This window comes from Xenopus laevis, chromosome 1S (genome assembly GCF_017654675.1).
Source record: "Xenopus laevis strain J_2021 chromosome 1S, Xenopus_laevis_v10.1, whole genome shotgun sequence".
Taxonomy (NCBI): Eukaryota; Metazoa; Chordata; class Amphibia; order Anura; family Pipidae; genus Xenopus; species Xenopus laevis.
The window spans coordinates 94,466,163-94,483,970 of record NC_054372.1 but is presented as its reverse complement, the minus strand read 5'-3'; the positions used below and the strand labels follow the sequence as shown (position 1 = coordinate 94,483,970).

The window sequence follows — 17,808 nt, the reverse complement described above, 5'->3', positions numbered from 1 at the left end:
TCGCTGGCGACAATTCGCCATTTAGTGAATCTGCCCCTATGTTGTGAGGACATGGTTGGAATAAGTGGTGTAAAGCATCAGAGGAATGGTCCAAAACTGAAGTGAAGAGAGAGTTATAAGACAGCCAGATAATGGAGAAGGAATGAGTGAAGTTTTGGGGAACCCATGTACTCTCATCATCATGGTCCACTTTAATATGCACTAGCTTGCTAAGTAGCACACCCCTGTTTTCTCTGAACTCCATTTTGTACATTACTGTAGCTCAGCTTTTCAGGGAGACCCTTCTATTTCCAGGGTTTTTACTTTTCAGCATTTAAAGGAGATGGAAAGTCGTTTCATACTTGGGGGTGCCAAATGTTAGGCACCCCCAAGTGAATGTATTTACTTATCTGAAAACCCAGGCCGGTGCTCCTATCAGCAGAAAACTGCCCCGGCCCAGGGTTATTCTAGTGAGCACCTCAGAGCTCTCCTCTTCCGGCTTCTTCTTTCTTCACGAGGAATTAGAGTGAAAAGCCCAACTTTAACTAATATATCGGCTATTTCAGTCTACTATGCATATGTCTTCCCCGGGAAATTTGAAGAAAGAAGAAGTCGGAAGAGAATCGCTCTGTGGTGCTCACTGGAATAACCCCAGGCAATAGCTTTTTTAACCTAAGCTAGCGGATAAAACAATGTTTTAATAAAGTATGTAATACTGTGTACTTTAATAAGTATTATGCACCTATAGGCAGAACCCTAATTCCTAACACGAAATATCATTAAACACCATATCTAAATCATCTCCTGTATAATAGCTTTTCATGAATCGATCTTCAATAGCAGGAACAGCTGAATCCAGGAAACTCAGGCATTAGATAATTGGAACGGATCCTCAATTAATTTACACAGAATTTTAACAGCAAATTTGGATAAGCTCGTTATAAATAAGGTAAAAAGGGCATGTTGATTTAACTCATGTTCTTGGCAAACAAATTACAAAGTAAGCAGTACCAATACTCAAACCTTTCAGAAAGAAATATTGGATTATCAGAGTAGGAACAGACTGCATAATATCATAAAAAGCAAAATTAAAGTAAAAATTAATCTGCAAAATATTACAGGCTTAGAAGAAGAAATATTCAGAGTACACTTCTAAGCTCAGAAATAATATTTGTAAATGTTGGTGAATTTGCTCTATTACCTGCAGTCTATACATTCCAGTTTTGCTTTATAGAAAAAGATCTACAGATTTGTCTGGGCTGTATTAAACAACTAAGTGATAATAGCCCACTTGGGGAGAAAGTGACCCTGTATCCCACTAGATCTAGTGCAGTAAGAATATGAAAATAAAATGTTTCATTTATTGCTAGGTCAAGGAAGGACAAGGAAACAGCTAAAACCACATTGACCCCATTAAAAGAGAAGGAGCATTCCATGCCTTCAGCTCTCTACTGTATTCAGCCTCTGCACTTTAAATGGATTCTGTCAAGGGAAAACATGTTTTTTTTACAATATGCATCCGTTAACAGCATTCCTACAGCAGTGAAAAGTGGAAACATATTTTTTAAAATTGTAATTTTGAAATCTGACATGGGGCTAGACTTGTTGTCAGTTTCCCAGATGCCCCTAGTCATGTGACTTGTTCTATGGTTAACTTCTGTCACTCTTTACTGCTGAACTGCAAGTTGAGTGATATCACTACCCCCCTCACCTATCCCAAAGTAGCCCAGAGCAATGGGAAGGTAACTGAATAACAGCTGACACCTGCATTGCTACAAATGCTCCCATGTACTTTGTGGTAAATATGAGAACAGCACTTAGTAGTAAAAATTGTGCCAAAAAAGTGCCACTGTGAATCCTCCAGTTACATTGAGTTGGAGAAACAATAGCCTGTAGCAAAGCAGATCCATAGTGAAAGCACATGACCAGGATAAATGACCTGAAATGGCTGCCTACACAACATTACAATAAAAAAATTAATTCACTGGTTCAAGAATAACATTTTAAATGGTATAAATTATGTGAAATGTACACAGTATAATTTAGTTATAAAAACTATACCATAAAAAATCACAACAGAATCCTTTTTAGCAAAGGCTTATATTAATACAGGTATGGGACCTTTTATCCAGAATGCTCGGGACCTGAGGTTTTCCGGATAATGGATCTTTCCGTAATTTGGGTCTTCATGCCTCAAGTCTACTAGAAATTCATTTAAACATCAAATAAACCCAATAGGCTGGTTTTGCTTCCCATAAGGATTAATTATATCTTAGTTGGGATCAAGTACAAGCTACTGTTTTATTATTACAGAGAAAAAGGAAATCATTTTTAAAAATTTGGATTATTTGGATAAAATGGAGTCTATGGGAGACAGCCATTCCGTAATTCGGAGCTTTCTGGATATCGGGTTTCCGGATAAGGGATCCTATACCTGTAGCTGGAAAATGTATTCCCTGTTGGTTTTCAGCAAATTTATCAAGGTTTGTATTACAAGTCTAGCCAAATAACAAAAAAACCATCAAAAGTTTTCCTACCTCATTGGTAAGGAAAGACATTGTCCTACTCCGCCTCATTTTGATTATTGTTAATATGCCCCTAGAAAGCAAAAATATTAGAGGTTAGTGAATACTGTTGTTTTTTTATTTCACAGTGATTATTCATTAGGTGAACCAGGGCATAGGATACATTTGCCTATGGATAATAACAAAGAGTGATTTCAAATACTGTGTTACCTCATCGCATTGTAGCTCCAAAGGGAACACAAAAACTCTCAAAACTGCCTACTGGTGCAGCCAAGAGGCAGACAGTTATCGTTCAATAACCCTCCATGTTATATTTTTGAACTGTAGGTGTCCGTTTCTTCACAGTACTAGACGCTTGCAGGTGATTCCCATTTGCAAAGGTAATGGGGGCATTTAGGAAAGTTTAGTGCCCCCCCAAAAAAAACATTTCAGTGGCGAACCATGTCATTGGCATATTTTTCTAACAATTGCCCTGCGTGCCATAAACCTATGAGATTCAGCACTGAAGCATAAACATGTTTGCATCTGTTTCCACCAACAAAATACAGGTAGGCTAATAATGAAATTGACTACAGTGAATATAACGGGTAGGGACCTTATACTGTAGTGTAATCTCTACTTGGGCAGGGAATAATATATAATATTCAGCAGAATATGTTGGCATAACAGTAATACACACTGTATGTAAAATAGAACAGTGGTTAAAATAATAAAAAAAATCTGTAATTAAACATTTATACACAGCCAGTAGCCTACTCTCTCAAATGTCCAGAGCTTTCAGTTCTGTTGTCCCACCCTCTAGTGGCTGAAATGCACTATAACATTACACACAAAAAAACCCACTCTGATGGCCCTTGTATGTGTTTAGGGACTTCCATGTTCCACATTCAGGAGTCTATAGCCAAATAAGTTTTTTGTATAAAATATCATATACTCAAAAGCTTCAAACACAATCACATAACCATTAAACATAAACAAAATCATATTACACCATCACAGTGTGACTTGAATTAAAACTATAGGGCAGGGGTGCCCAAAAGGTAGATGGTATCTACCAGTAGATTTAGCTGGTGATCAGTAGATTGCAAGACACTGTCAACAAACAGCTTGACTAAATCTCCCTCCTGTTTCATGCTTTTCATTCAGATATTTATTATGTAAAGGCACATAAGAAATAGTTGTTAAATATAGCAATATACATTCTCTCATAAATCAATACAATATGTAAGTAATATATTCCATGGAACAGAATGCTAACTTTTACAGATGTAGATCATAATGGGACAACATCACTCAAAGTACACCTCTCATTAGTAAAGTACGGGCACTCCTGCTAAAGGGAAACTATTAAGATACAGTAACTTGATACCCACGTTCAGTGTTTGTCAATGCAAAAGAGGTAATCCTCCCCAAAAATTCTTGGTTGTGGTAGCACTAAAAAATATTATATATACAGTAAATTATATATCAAATATTTTCCTAGGAGGCCCATTGACTTTCCGCTACATCACCGTGTTAATACATAACCACACATGTCATTGTGGCACTGCACAAAAGAGTAGCAGTTTCAACATGCATGTATGCATATTTTTATTTATATATGCAGCACTGTACATGCAACCAATATATAAATAGTACTAGCACATATAAATACAATATTATATACTATATGTATAAAAGTATTCAGGCTCCAGTGTTAACAAACACAATAAAAAAAAAAAGAAAAAGAACTTACAATTCAGTTGGGTCTAAATAGGGTGTAAAACCATGGGGTGCAAAGTTACAAGATGGTATGCCCCAGGGAAGCCCTGAATTCTCACATTTTAAGAGAAGGAGCTGTAATATATAAAAACTGGCACAATACAATGATTTGTAGGTCCCCAAGACCCTAAAACGCTAGGCAACCTGTTAGGAGAGATACACAGTTGTTGTTGGGGTGATAGGATTGCATGAATGCATACATTTGCCATTGCAAAGATGAATAATTATTAAATCTAATCTGTAATACAAATGCAATGTGCTACCTACCATATACCATAGCATATGCTGTCATTACTCAGTTTAATGTGAATAGCTGAAATTAGGATTCAGTTCGGGATTCAGCCTTTTTCAGCAGGATTTGGATTCGGCTGAATCCTTCTGCCCAGCCATTCGAATCCTAATTTGCATATGCAAATTTGGGCCAGGGAGGGAAATTGCATGACTTTTTGTCACAAAACAAGGAAGTAAAAAATGATTTCCCCTTCCCACCCCTAATTTGCATATGCAATTAAGGATTTGGATTGGGTTCGGTATTCGGCCGAATCTTTTACAAAGGATTCGGGGGTTCGGCCGAATCCAAAATAGTGGATTCGGTGCATCCCTAGCTGAAATGTTAAAATCTTTTAGAGCTAAAATAACATACTGCTTGTACTCATATATTTGAGAGAATTGCTTTTTCAGATGGAGCAGAATGGCTACACCGTCATCCTTGGGCAAATCTATCAATGGGAAGATCCAGCTATCATTATTCATAAATTTCATAGAAAATGAGAAAGCCTGAAAATGATGGCAAATGTCATGCCATGCTTAATAACTCTAGTTTTAAGAAAGAAAATAACATCTCACCTTAGGTTTTAAAACAGATATTGACCTTGTCAAAGCCTTTGCTCTACTAGCACGCCACAGAGTCAGAGTAGAACGTATTTCTACTTCTGATTGTCTGAAACCTTAGTTGCTGAGAGAAAGAGGAACTGGTATGCTTTTGGAGAAAGATAACAGAACTAATCATGTTTTGAAATCTACTCACTTTGGTGATATCAAGGGGCACATTTTTGCTAGTGATATAACACCCTAGCAACAATGCAGCAATTTGTAAGGATAAAAGATGCACAGCAAAGAGCCTGAATAGAAAGACAAACTATTCAAAAGTAATAAAATTTAAGATTTTTTGAGTTTCAGGCAAGAAAGCAGAAAAATAGAAAGGCTAACAATTTGAAAACCATAAACATTAAAATAGGTTACACAAAGCAAACTTTCCCTTTAAGAGTGCTATACCCAAGCTTTATATTGAATTTGAACAGACCTCCTATTATTCCATGTAAAATAAGTCAGAAGGGTTGTATTTTATTAATCTAGGAGGTGTGGCATGTGATCACTGGGGAAGTAACAAACAGAACAGTGCTTTAAATGAAAATCATTATGGAAGAGATTTTCTTATATCCTGTCATAAGATATACAATAAAATTATACCAGCAAAGGTTTGAGGGTTGCCGACTCTTATCTTTTGTCCATACTGACACTGAAGCCAGGAGGTGGGCAGATGATGTTTAGAGTTGCCATCTGTCCCGCCCCTAATACCCAATTTCAGTTCAGCTTATTCTCCCTGACTGATGAAATTTATACCTAATCAGCAATGATACACCTGTTTACCACACAGCTCCACCATTTTTAAGTTACAGCTCTTCCTCTTTGCGTCATGCTTCCGCCTTACTGTCAGGGCCTGGAATCTTTAAAACAGAAAGGCGGCAGCCCTAATGACATTGGGGCAAAGGGATGACATCAGTGGGTAGGTTGATGACAGTTGGGATGAGTTGATGACATCAGTAGGCCAAGTAGTGGCATAAGGGGCAGGGATTCGCCCATTAATGGCACATATTGACAATGTTTGTTTTCAGGTCTCAAAGGTAGTTTTGAATCCGATTTTTGAATCAGCCTGTGTAAAAACTAGACTGTCCAATTCAAAATAGTACAGGTAAAAACCATAATAAATATTCTGCAGTGATCAGCACAATTCTGCAGAAAATTCAAATTAATATGGCCCTTTATATGCTTGCCGATTTTTCTATTTTTTCGCTTCAAGTTTCCAAGACATACCAAATGATGGTAAGCTTTTGAAGTTTTCAAAGTTCTCAAATATCCAGAAAGGGCTGGAATGTATCTAACTAAAACATCAAACTATTTCTCTACCTGTTTCTATTTTTTTTCAATCGCAGCCTTAGCTCAGTCTATTATGAGGTGGAATAGATAGTCTGCCTTGTGCCACTGCTGCAATATCATTTTCCTGGCAGCTGAGATTAGGGATGTAGCGAACGTCGGAAAAAAAGTTCGCGAACATATTCGCGAACTTGCGCAAAAATGCGAGCGGTTCGCGAACGGTTCGCGAACCCCATAGACTTCAATGGGAAGGCGAACTTTAACATCTAGAAAAGACATTTCTGGCCAGAAAAATGATTTTAAAGTTGTTTAAAGGGTGCAACGACCTGGACAGTGGCATGCCAGAGGGGGATCAAGGGCAAAAATGTATCTGAAAAATCTGCCTGTGTGTGCTTGGAAGAGATAGTGTAGGGGGAGAGCTGTTAGTGATTTCAGGGACAGATGATAGTAAGTTTGCTGGCTAGTAATCTGCTTGATACTGCTCTGTATTGGAGGGACAGAAGTCTGCAGGGATTTGAGGGACATTTTAGCTTAGGTAGCTTTGCTGGCTAGTAATCTACTGTTCTCTTTAAACAACTGCCATACGTTGACCTTGTAGGCATTGTTTGCCCAGTTTTTTTGGACGCAGCCACTGAAGCACAGTTGCCAGAAAAAATATGCCATATAAATGCTGAAAATAGTCATTTTTCGCCATACGTTGACCTTGTAGACATTGTTTGCCCAGTTTTTTTGGACGCAGCCACTGAAGCACAGTTGCCAGAAAAAATATGCCATATAAATGCTGAAAATAGTAATTTTTCGCCATACGTTGACCTTGTAGACATTGTTTGCCCAGTTTTTTTGGTTGCAGCCACTGAAGCACAGTTGCCAGAAAAAATATGCCACATAAATGCTGAAAATAGTCATTTTTTGCCATATACGTTGAGTCAACGTATGGCAAAAAATGACTATTTTCAGCATTTATATGGCATATTTTTTCTGGCCTCTGTGCTTCAGTGGCTGTGGCCAAAAAAACTGGGCAAACAATGCCTACAAGGTCAACGTATACACTACTACAGCGGTGGATACGGATTACGTAAAATATATGAATGCTGCTTGAAAAAAGTGACTCCGGTGTTTTTTCTGGAGACGGTAATATTATGGATATTTAGACAGAATGGGAACAAGGTCACACAGCTCGATGGCGGGTTGAAGAAAACAGTGTGCAAATAATGCCTACAAGGCCAACGTATACACTACTACAGCGGTGGATACGGATTACGTAAAATATATTATGGCTGCTTGAAAAAAGTGACTCCGGTGTTTTTTCTGGAGACGGTAATATTATGGATATTTAGACAGAATGTGAACAAGGTCACACAGCTCGATGGCGGGTTGAAGAAAACAGTGTGCAAATAATGCCTACAAGGCCAACGTATACACTACTACAGCGGTGGATACGGATTACGTAAAATATATTATGGCTGCTTGAAAAAAGTGACTCCGGTGTTTTTTCTGGAGACGGTAATATTATGGATATTTAGACAGAATGTGAACAAGGTCACACAGCTCGATGGCGGGTTGAAGAAAACACTGTGCAAATAATGCCTACAGGGCAAATAATGCCTAAAAGGTCAACTTATACACTACTACAGCGGTAGTAAAATAAAAAAAAGTAAAATAAAAAAAAAATGAATATTAAAAAAAAAAAATTAAAGTTGGTGCTGCTGAACTACTAGGAGCAGCAGATTAGCACACCAGTCCCACTCCCCAACACTGCTAGACTAATAGCACTGGGCTCTTATAGTAGTAGTAGTAGTAGTAGTAGTAAAACAACAAAAAAATAAATAAAAGCAGTCCTTACAAGGACTACTGTTATTGCAGCAGTCAGCAGATGAGATCAGAAGCAGGACAGCTGCCCACTGCAGCTACATACAGAGCACTGCAGTAGAAGGTAGATTACTAGCCAGCAAAGCTACCTAAGCTTAAATGTCCCTCAAACCCCTGCAGACTTCTGTCCCTCCAATAACAGAGCAGTATCAAAACGATTACTAGCCAGCAAACTTTCAACTGTCCCTGAAATCACTAACAGGCAGCAGCTCTCTCCCTACACTATCTCTTCAGCACACACAGGCAGAGTGAAAAAACGCTGCAGGGCTTCGGTTTTTATAGGGAAGGGGAGTGGTCCAGGGGAGAGCTTCCTGATTGGCTGCCATGTACCTGCTGGTCTGGGGTGAGAGGGCAAAAAAAAGCGCCAACAATGGCGAACCCAACAAGTTCGCCGGCGAACAGTTCGCGACATCTCTAGCTGAGATCAGCAGTCCAAGGAACTTTATGTCTCCAGCTGAAAGAAAGATTTTTATTTTTAGTTACAGAAGATATTTGCCCTATGAGAAATCCCTACATACCGTACATTTATATTACACTCACAGACTATTGTTTTTGTCACAGTGACAAACAAAGCCAGCGTGTTAAGGAAATGTATTTACTTTATTTCTCACTTAATAATTACTACTGTATATAAACATTCTTGACAAACATGAAGTCCTTTGTACAATAATAGTTCTAAGTTCCTTTATCCTTATCAATCTACAGCATAACAATAAGTGTGTTGACAAAGATAATGAACATTACCCAACGCATAGAATGTAGAACACTTTGTTCCAGTAACACACGTACATACTTGAACATGGAAATAGCTGACCACTGTTCTGGCACCACTGAATTCAACAAATCAACTTATCATTCACTGTCACTAGAACTCTTGGCTGGATTATACCTCTGTAACTGCCTTCAATCAATGCCTTTGTATAGCAACCTGCTATGCGTCCGTAGTAACAGAGAGCTACTGACCTGGAAATAATGACAGGCATACTAATGGCCGCCTCACCCTTACAGTGCAATAAAATCAACAGGAAGCCATTGTTGGCCAATTGTTGAACATGCCCAGCCTATTAAACGTTTTTATAGTCCTTGACTTGATGTCTGTCTATAAATAATTTAGGGAATAAAAGTGTGCTTGTGGTAAGCAGCTATTTTAAAAGCTTTTATTGATTGAAGTACTGAGTATTTACAGAGTAAATTATAGAGAGGCATTGTTACATTAAATGAGTGTGAAATTCTTTTATTGAATCACTGGTCTGTAATTCAAAAATAACGTGCTTAAAAGCACCCATTTTTGTATGGCATGGACCTAGTTCTTTTGCCAGACTGACAGTGCAGGCATGGTATGATGATGATATGCAAGGACCATTTCTATGTTAATCAATTCATGGAAACGATTTTTGAATGCCTAGACAAATTAACTGTTGTGTGCCCAATTAAATGTTTCTTATGGTCTCTAACAATTTGTTTACAGACTTCTCGGTATGGCTTTTTAAGTATAATGCATACAAGTAAAATGTTTTGAGTAAAAGAAGCGAAAAATTTAAAATTAGAGAAATAGATAAAAACATCTATGGCTTTAATTTACTTTTTTTTAATTTTTGTTTTTTGAGTTATTTAGCTTTTTATTCAGCAGCTGTACAGATTACAATTTCAGCAATATGGTTTCTAGGGTCCAAATAACAATACATTGATTTGAATAGGGACTGGAATATGAGTAGGAGATTGACTGAATAGAAGGATAAGAAATAAAAAGTAGCAATAACATTAAATATGTAGTCTTACAGACATTTTTTTAGATGGGGTCAGTGACCCCAATTTGAAAGCTGCGAAGAGTCTGAAGATAATGGCAAATAATTCAAAAACTATAAAAAAAGAAGAAATGAAGGCCAATTAAAAAGTTGATTAGAATTACTCCTTATATAACAAAAATAAACTTGAAGTTGAATCACACCTTTAATAAGCATAGGACATCAATTGATATATAAGTTAGAGCAGGGCACTCAGTTTAGGAAATATATAAAAAATATTTAATTACATAGTCACCAGTGCTGGAATTGGGGAGGGATGCACAAGAATGCCACCACTTCATTTGTTTATTTCTGTGAAATAGCATCCCCCAGCAGTGGGGATGCAAGAGTTTTGAATCCCGGTACTTTCTTTTGCTCCTCTCCACTTATATTTAAATATATAGAGGATAAAATGTGAGAAAATATTGCTAGAAGAGAAGTAGAAAACATAGAGAAGTGTTAAACAGATAAAGAAGGTGGAGACATCAGAGAGGGTTATAAAGAAAAGGAGAGAGGAAGAAAACAGGGGAAACAAAAAGAGAAAATGTAGGTATTAAACAGGTATTTTGTGGCCACACCCACTAGTTGCCATGTTTATTTTACAAAATTTGAAAGGTTATGAAAGTTTGAACACATTTCTGTGGTTTTTATGTGTTATTACAGTTTTGCTAATGAAAGTGAATTGCCCTTTAAGCTGCTAGTCATAGTTCCCCAAGAGATCTGCTTATGTTAAATTGTTAAAATTTCTCATTTGCTTATCTGAAATTGTTGCAAAAGTTTCCAAGTGTACCTGGTAGCTGTTCTGGGCTCTGTCAGAATTGCCAAAAGCCAATTAAGTTAGAAACTTTGTATCTTTTTCTGGCTGTTCAGTGCTGGAGATCAAATAAAAAAGTTGGGACATTTCAGTAACAAGCTGGGACAGTTGGGAGGTATGCATTTGTCACAAACAGCACCCTAAATCCAGTACCAGTGCTAGGCTCCCTGGTCTCGGTACTTACTTCTGCCTTTAACAGCCGCCTATCACCTCGGGAGGAGCCCTCGGCTAATTGGATGCCGCCAGGTCTTACTAAGAGAGGAGCAAAGCTACAGGTTCTGGAAGGGGCACAATCGTCTCACCAAGGATACTGGATGGAAAAACACAACTTGGAAGACAGGCCAGTCAACACAGCGTGGAACAGGCAGGCCGGGCCAGCACAAGCAGAGCTAGAATAGTCAGACAGGCCCGAATCAGGATTGGAAAGCGTAGAATAGTCAGACAGGCCGGAATCAGGATTGGAGAACGTAGAATAATCAGACAGGCAGGGTTCAGCTTGGAGAGGTCAGAGTAAACAGCCAAGCAAGGGTCAATACATAGAAGATCAGGGAGGTTACACAAAAAATTGCACCAGGAACACACTAATTGAACCTAACAATGGGCAATGTGTTTAACAACAAAGCCCCTTTAAATAGTTAGAATTTTGCACAGTTGCGCGATGACGTCATCACTCGGCGCAGAAACCCGGAAGCACGCGGCCGCAGCGCACCATAGGAGAACCGGCGCTGGAAGGGAACAGACCCATGCCGTGGGCGTCCCCACCGAAGGCATGGCAGAAGCCCCCTCATGCAAAGCCATTAGACCACCAGGGAAACTATTTATTATTAAAGCATTAAGGTCGATAGAAGTGGAGACAAGTTATAACAAAGTCACTGTTGAGGCTATGTTTCATTTATAGAAACATGTTACATCAAAGTCACTGTTGAGGCCAAGGGTTATCCTTGTTTGGAGATAGAAAATCCATTTTGTTTCTACACAAAGTAATCTTAAAGTAGTGTCCCCTCCTCTAGTTCCACTTACTGCTTTGTCTCAGTTCCTATGACTGACAGTTTTGTGACATCACCACAATTACACTCTTTAAAGTGTCCTGCTACACTGGAATCCAGATTTCCTTTTTTTATGTCCAGCATGTGCTCCCTAATACAATTCTTGAATGGATAGGAGGTCTGACCTACATATTGAATATGGTAATATTGAATAAGTACATTCCAGTAGATAAACTACCATGGCTGTATTGCAAATAATATAGCATTTAATGCTATATTTGTTCTTGATAATATGGGATTGGAAAATTCTGGTTCTTTTAAAATGTGCAGAGGTAAAGTACTGCACAAAATTGCACGCCTGCAACAAAGACCCACTCACAGTTTGGGGGTCAAAACATGTTGGGTGACTGTGTAATGAAATACATTTTCTATATTGCCTAAACTGAGTGCACTGCTCTGATATATATATATATATATAATTATATATATATATATATATAATATATATATAATTATTGGGGATATAGTTCAGGTGACCCCTGCAGTGAGTACTTTTACATGCAAGTACTGTAATGCAAATTATAAGATGTGCGTCACCAACTATTCTTCTATAAATATGTACAGGAGTCAGGTTTTCCTTGCATTACAGTGCTTTGTTGATGGCAAGGTTTAACCAGCAAAGCATTTATTTGTACACAATGTGGCAGCTTATGCAAAATCACTCTGAAAGTCACACGCACAACCTACAACAATACTTGGGGGCATATTTATCAAAGAGTGAAGTTAGAAATAGCTACAGTCCACTAGAGTGAAATTACACCACTCTCTATTCCTTTCTATAGGATTTTGAAAGGCATACTTATCAAAAGATTGAACTTTCACTTTCACCCACTGATAAATACTCTTTTAAAAATCCCATAGTAATGAATGAAGAGTGTCGGCATTTCACTCTAGAGGACTGTGGCGAGCTCTAACTTCAGTCTTTTATAAATATACCACTTGGTTTGCAGATTGCCAGACTAACTAGGATTCACTATTCCTAGGTGCCCACTTAAAGATATAATTCTGTTTCCTACGGCAGCTCCCTAAAATTAAAATTCACAGTGGTTTTAAAGGCTTTTTTTATACAAGGTGTAAACCACAAGGTGGGAAAGTACTATACTCATCAAATGCACTGGACTTAGATAAACCATTAGGAAGTGTTGTAAAATTCAGGAATTTAGGGCAGAGACACACAATGAGATTCGGTAGTATTAGTTGCCCAGCGACAAATCTCCTGTTCTTCAGGGCAACTAATCTCCCCAAACTGCCTTCCCCTGCCTTCCCGCTGGCTAGAATGTAAATCGCCTGCGGGGTGGCACTCAGAGCGATTCGTTTTCCGAAGTCGCCTCGGAAAACGAAGTGCTCGGAGTGCTATCCCGCCGGCGATTTACATTCTAGCCGTGGGAAGGTAGTTCTGTACATCAGTCGCCCCCAAGAAGAGGAGATTTGTCGCTGGGCGACTAATATCCCTGAATCTGAGCATGTGTCTCTGTCCTTAAAATGAGTGTTTGATAATAATCACAAACCTGTGGAGCAGTCAATTAGCCCACAATATATACAAAGTTGGACAGTGCATATCTATACTATAATGAAAATGACTAGTGTAGCACAGTAAATGATTTAACTGAAGTTTTTTTTAATCACTATTTAAATAGTTTTTTGCCTTCCTCTGGATCAACTAGAAATTAGGCAGGTTAAAATAGAGTTAAAAAGTTGAACTTGATGGACGTGTGTCTTTTTTCAACCTAACTTACTATATAACTATGTAAATCACACGAAGTTTACTTCTATTTTGTTCTGATGTTTAATTACCATGACCATCACAGTTAAAAAACAAAAATGAACATTCAAGCTTTCACTCTGATTTCGGAGCAAAATTCTTATATACTAAAAAAAATATTAAAATGAGCCATAGCTATGAATACTTCAGAATGAGACCATATTGGTCCCATACACAGGCCAGTGGTTTTAGTCAATTAGGTTGAGGTTGAAACTGCAACTAAGTTTATACATATGAATGGTTAACGGGAAAAATAAAGCTCAGTTGTTTCAATTCAGGCTGCATAATGTGGTAAGGGAACCAGGAGCCATTAAGGGATGCTGTGATATACAACAATCAGCAATCATAGGTCAGTGGCAAAACAGAGACTCCTGCTGGCTTTCAGAATTAAAGGCACAAATTACCCTCAACTGGCAGAAAGAATTCTTACTGCAGCCCTGACTTTCTATTACTTACTTTTAAAGGCTGCACCTGGTAACCTATAAGAGAGATTGTCAGAATTCAGAATATTAGATGTAATTAAAAACCAAAATAATTTTATGGCAGTGTTTCCTTTCTTCACTATATCACTGCCTTTATTTTTCAGGCAATTATAGGGGTGGGCAGCATGGGCTGCTTTAAGAGTGCCAGCAAATTTTAGACGCAGGGAGCAGAAAGCAGAAGTAAGAATGGCAATATCTGACAGCATCGCTGTTTACTGCTATATCTTTGTATTGTTTATTTAATTTCACATACATCATTGTCCATAAGGTCATTGCACACTCAGGTGCCATCAGAAATCACGCGGCCCCGTACAGCAAAATTTTCTGGGCCCTCTGGTCCCCACCCACCCCAAAGTCCCACCCCAGATCCCGCTCCCACCCTACACCAGTCCACACCAGTGCTAAAAACGGTAAACTCCCTCACTCACAAGTTATAAAAAGCCATTGGTGGTCAGGGCCCCCCTATAAATAAAAATAAAAAATTGCACCAGGGCCCCCCATAAAAGGTTTTAAAAAAACTTTGGTGGTCAGGGGCCCCTACAAGTTTAAAAAAAACATGGGTGGCAGGGGCCTATAGAGTATAAAAATAATACATTGGTGGTCAGGGGTTTAAAAAAATTAAAAAAACCACATTGGTGTTCAGTAGAACTGAACGCGTGGCTTCAGGATTTCAACTTCGTCTATTTTAGTGACTTCGGGTCTTTTAGCTGATTCAGGACTTCGGCTTTTCGGCAGTTCAGAATTTTAAAAGGGGCGGCACGGCTTCGGCACTGTAAAGTCGGTACAGAAGTACCCCCTGTGCCCCCCTGATGGCGGCCCGGGTGCAGGTGCCTACAATTTATGCAATGGAGAACACACATTGTTGCAACACATTGGCCAACTTTCACCCAAACCTGCTTCCGCATTCCACTTAGTTGCCTGTGCATCTGTCCTGCCCCTTTTAATGAATGGTGCACAACTGTGCCTATTGACAATGCACTTGTTCTAAACCAAGTTAGCAAAAGATTAAATTTGTAAAGCTCTGGTGGGATGATTATGGGAATCACATAAAGTTAGACAGCACAAAGTATCAGGGCCGGAAATAGGGGTAGGCAGAGTAGGCACGTGCCTAGGGCGCAAAGCTGGGGGGGCGCCAGGCATGTACCTGCTCTGATGCCTACCCCATTGTCCGGTCCTGTCTTTCGCCGACTGCCACAGATAATTCCTTGTGATAGCGCTTCTGCGCATGTGCGTCCGAGCGCAGTTTCGCGCATGCGCGTCCGAGCGCAGTTTCGTGCATGCGCGTCCGAGCGCAGTTTCGCCAGGTTGCCTAGGGCGCCTGGCTGGGTTGGCCCGGCTCTGCAACGTATACATTCTATTATTCATCATTTAGTATATCTAGTGACTGAAAGCTTGTAATCGCTAACATCATCATCATCATTTATTTATATAGCGCCGACAAGATACGCAGTGCTTTACCTTAGTTATAACAAACAGGGGATAAATGGAGGATAACAAACAAGGGTTACAGAGTACAATAGGATTAGAGGGCCCTACAAATTAGAGTTTACAAAGTAAAGGTTAGAGTACAATTGAGACATTAGGATTTTAGCAACAATTTGTGATTTTTGATACAGCAATCATTGATTAATTAAGGGACATTGAATAAGCTTCTTTAAACAGGTGGGTCTTTAAGGAGCTCTTGAAAGTTTGGAAAGAAGGAGAAAGTCTGACAGCTGGAGGCAGAGAGTTCCAGAGAAAAGCAGAGGCCCGAGAGAAGTCTTGTAGACGAGAATTGGCAGAAGTGATGAGAGGAGAAGCGAGGCGAAGGTCAGAAGCAGAGTGAAGGTTTGTGTGAAGGAGAGCATTTGGAGATCAGAGATGAAATATAGGGAGGGGCTTCATTATTAAGGGCCTTGAAATTGAGTGTTAGTAATTTGAATTTGATTCTAGAAGAAACTGGGTGCCAGTGAAGGGACATGCATATGGGAGCATCTGATGTTGAGCGGTGCAACACAAATTTATGAACCACCACACCCAATTTACAGCTAAATATACAATTTTAGAAGTTAGCAGCCATATTCTTTGGGGGAAAGTTTCACTCCAACTAACATATTAAAAGCTCATATATTTTTTAAATTGAAAATATGGAAAAAAATGACAAAACTGTTTACTCTATTTGCAGTCTAGTGAAATAACTTATTCATATCTCTGACATTTCGATATCTTTCCATATTAAGCACTAAGAATAAACAAATCAAATTGCACATACATATCAAAACATATTACTGTTGTATAGTAAAGGGAAGCATGTTGTTTTGCCACATGGGACACACAGCATGTACAGCTATAACATGAACATAATATCCCACTGCAGAATGAAAAAAAATAGGCATGCAATATATAGTAACCAGCTTAATATGCCACATCTCTGCCAGAAATTAATGGCTATTCTTATTTAGATTGACTAATTCTTTGTGATTATTTGTTTTTAACACAGAGCAATATGTTCATTATAGCATTTTATATGGATTTCAAAACAACTCTGATTTTTCATGTAATTTCTTATGTATGAGTTTGGCCAGTGAGGTATAGTGCATATTATAAGAAAATCAATACAATTGTCCATCTATGTAAATACTGTAGATTAATAGAAGGAGAAGCAAATCAATGTATAGAAAACTACTGTTCCATAAAGGTTAAAAAAAAACACAAATAATAAAAAATGAAAACCAATTGCAAATTGTCTTTGAATATCACCCATGACATCATACTAAAAGTTAATTTAAAGGTGAACGACCTCTATAATAATCCACTGAAAATTAATAGGAAAGCAACAAATTAGAATAAATAAATTTGTAAAAATGGACAATATTATGGGCTCATTTACTATTGAGCTTTATAGAATGATTCATTACAATCAATCCATAGTAATCAACTCCTATTTAAAGGTGTGCTGGTCTCTTATTTGAATATCAAATGGGGTTACAGCACAGCCTAAATTGTCCTCTCTGAAAAAGTGCAAATGATATTGAATTTTTCAACTGTAGAACACTTTACTGGTCTTGTATTATTGGATCTTATCAGCTTTGGCATTTCCACACTCTTGTAGAACAGAAAATCCGATAAGATCTGAAGTGGCAAGAGATTGAAGGACTCAGGCAGCAGGCTAATGCACAGCCTATTTTTATCCTCTGATAATAGCAAGTTAGTGGTCTCCAAGTCAGCAGTAATTACCTTAAAAGGACTGAATCATTCTACAAAAGGCACAAGTAAGCAACCTCTTCATTTACAGCAGGACTGTCCAGTCGGTGGCCCACACCCAATCCCCCTCTTGTGTGGCCCCCATATGAAAGTCTGCCTGCTGTGATTCCTTACCTTGTGTAAGCTTTAAGGTATCAGTACTGAGATTAACTGGCCCCTGCGTGGTATAAACATCAAATACAGACAGTAAAATCCTGCATTGCTCACACCTGTAACACCTCTATTGTTCACACCTCTAAAGCCCTGTATTGTTCACATATCAGACCCAGACTGAAAGTGACCACATTGTTCACCTCTTCCCACTTTAGACAAAAGTGCTGACACCAGCATTGAGTTACTGTATTTAGCACAGTATGAACTGTTCATCTTAGAGTCCTGATATGTTTCCC

The 17,808-nt window shown here is 38.6% G+C and overlaps 1 protein-coding gene across 1 annotated transcript in view; it reads right to left on the bottom strand.

Moving 5' to 3' along the window:
• Positions 1-17,808, bottom strand: part of pde4c.S (phosphodiesterase 4C S homeolog) — a 306,375-nt gene that overhangs the window by 251,157 nt on the left and 37,410 nt on the right. Inside the window, exon 2 of the mRNA XM_041579924.1 lies at positions 2,517-2,577. Within this exon, the coding sequence (XP_041435858.1) occupies positions 2,517-2,555 (39 nt within the window). The 5' untranslated portion in view covers positions 2,556-2,577. The remainder of the gene's footprint in view (positions 1-2,516; positions 2,578-17,808) is intronic.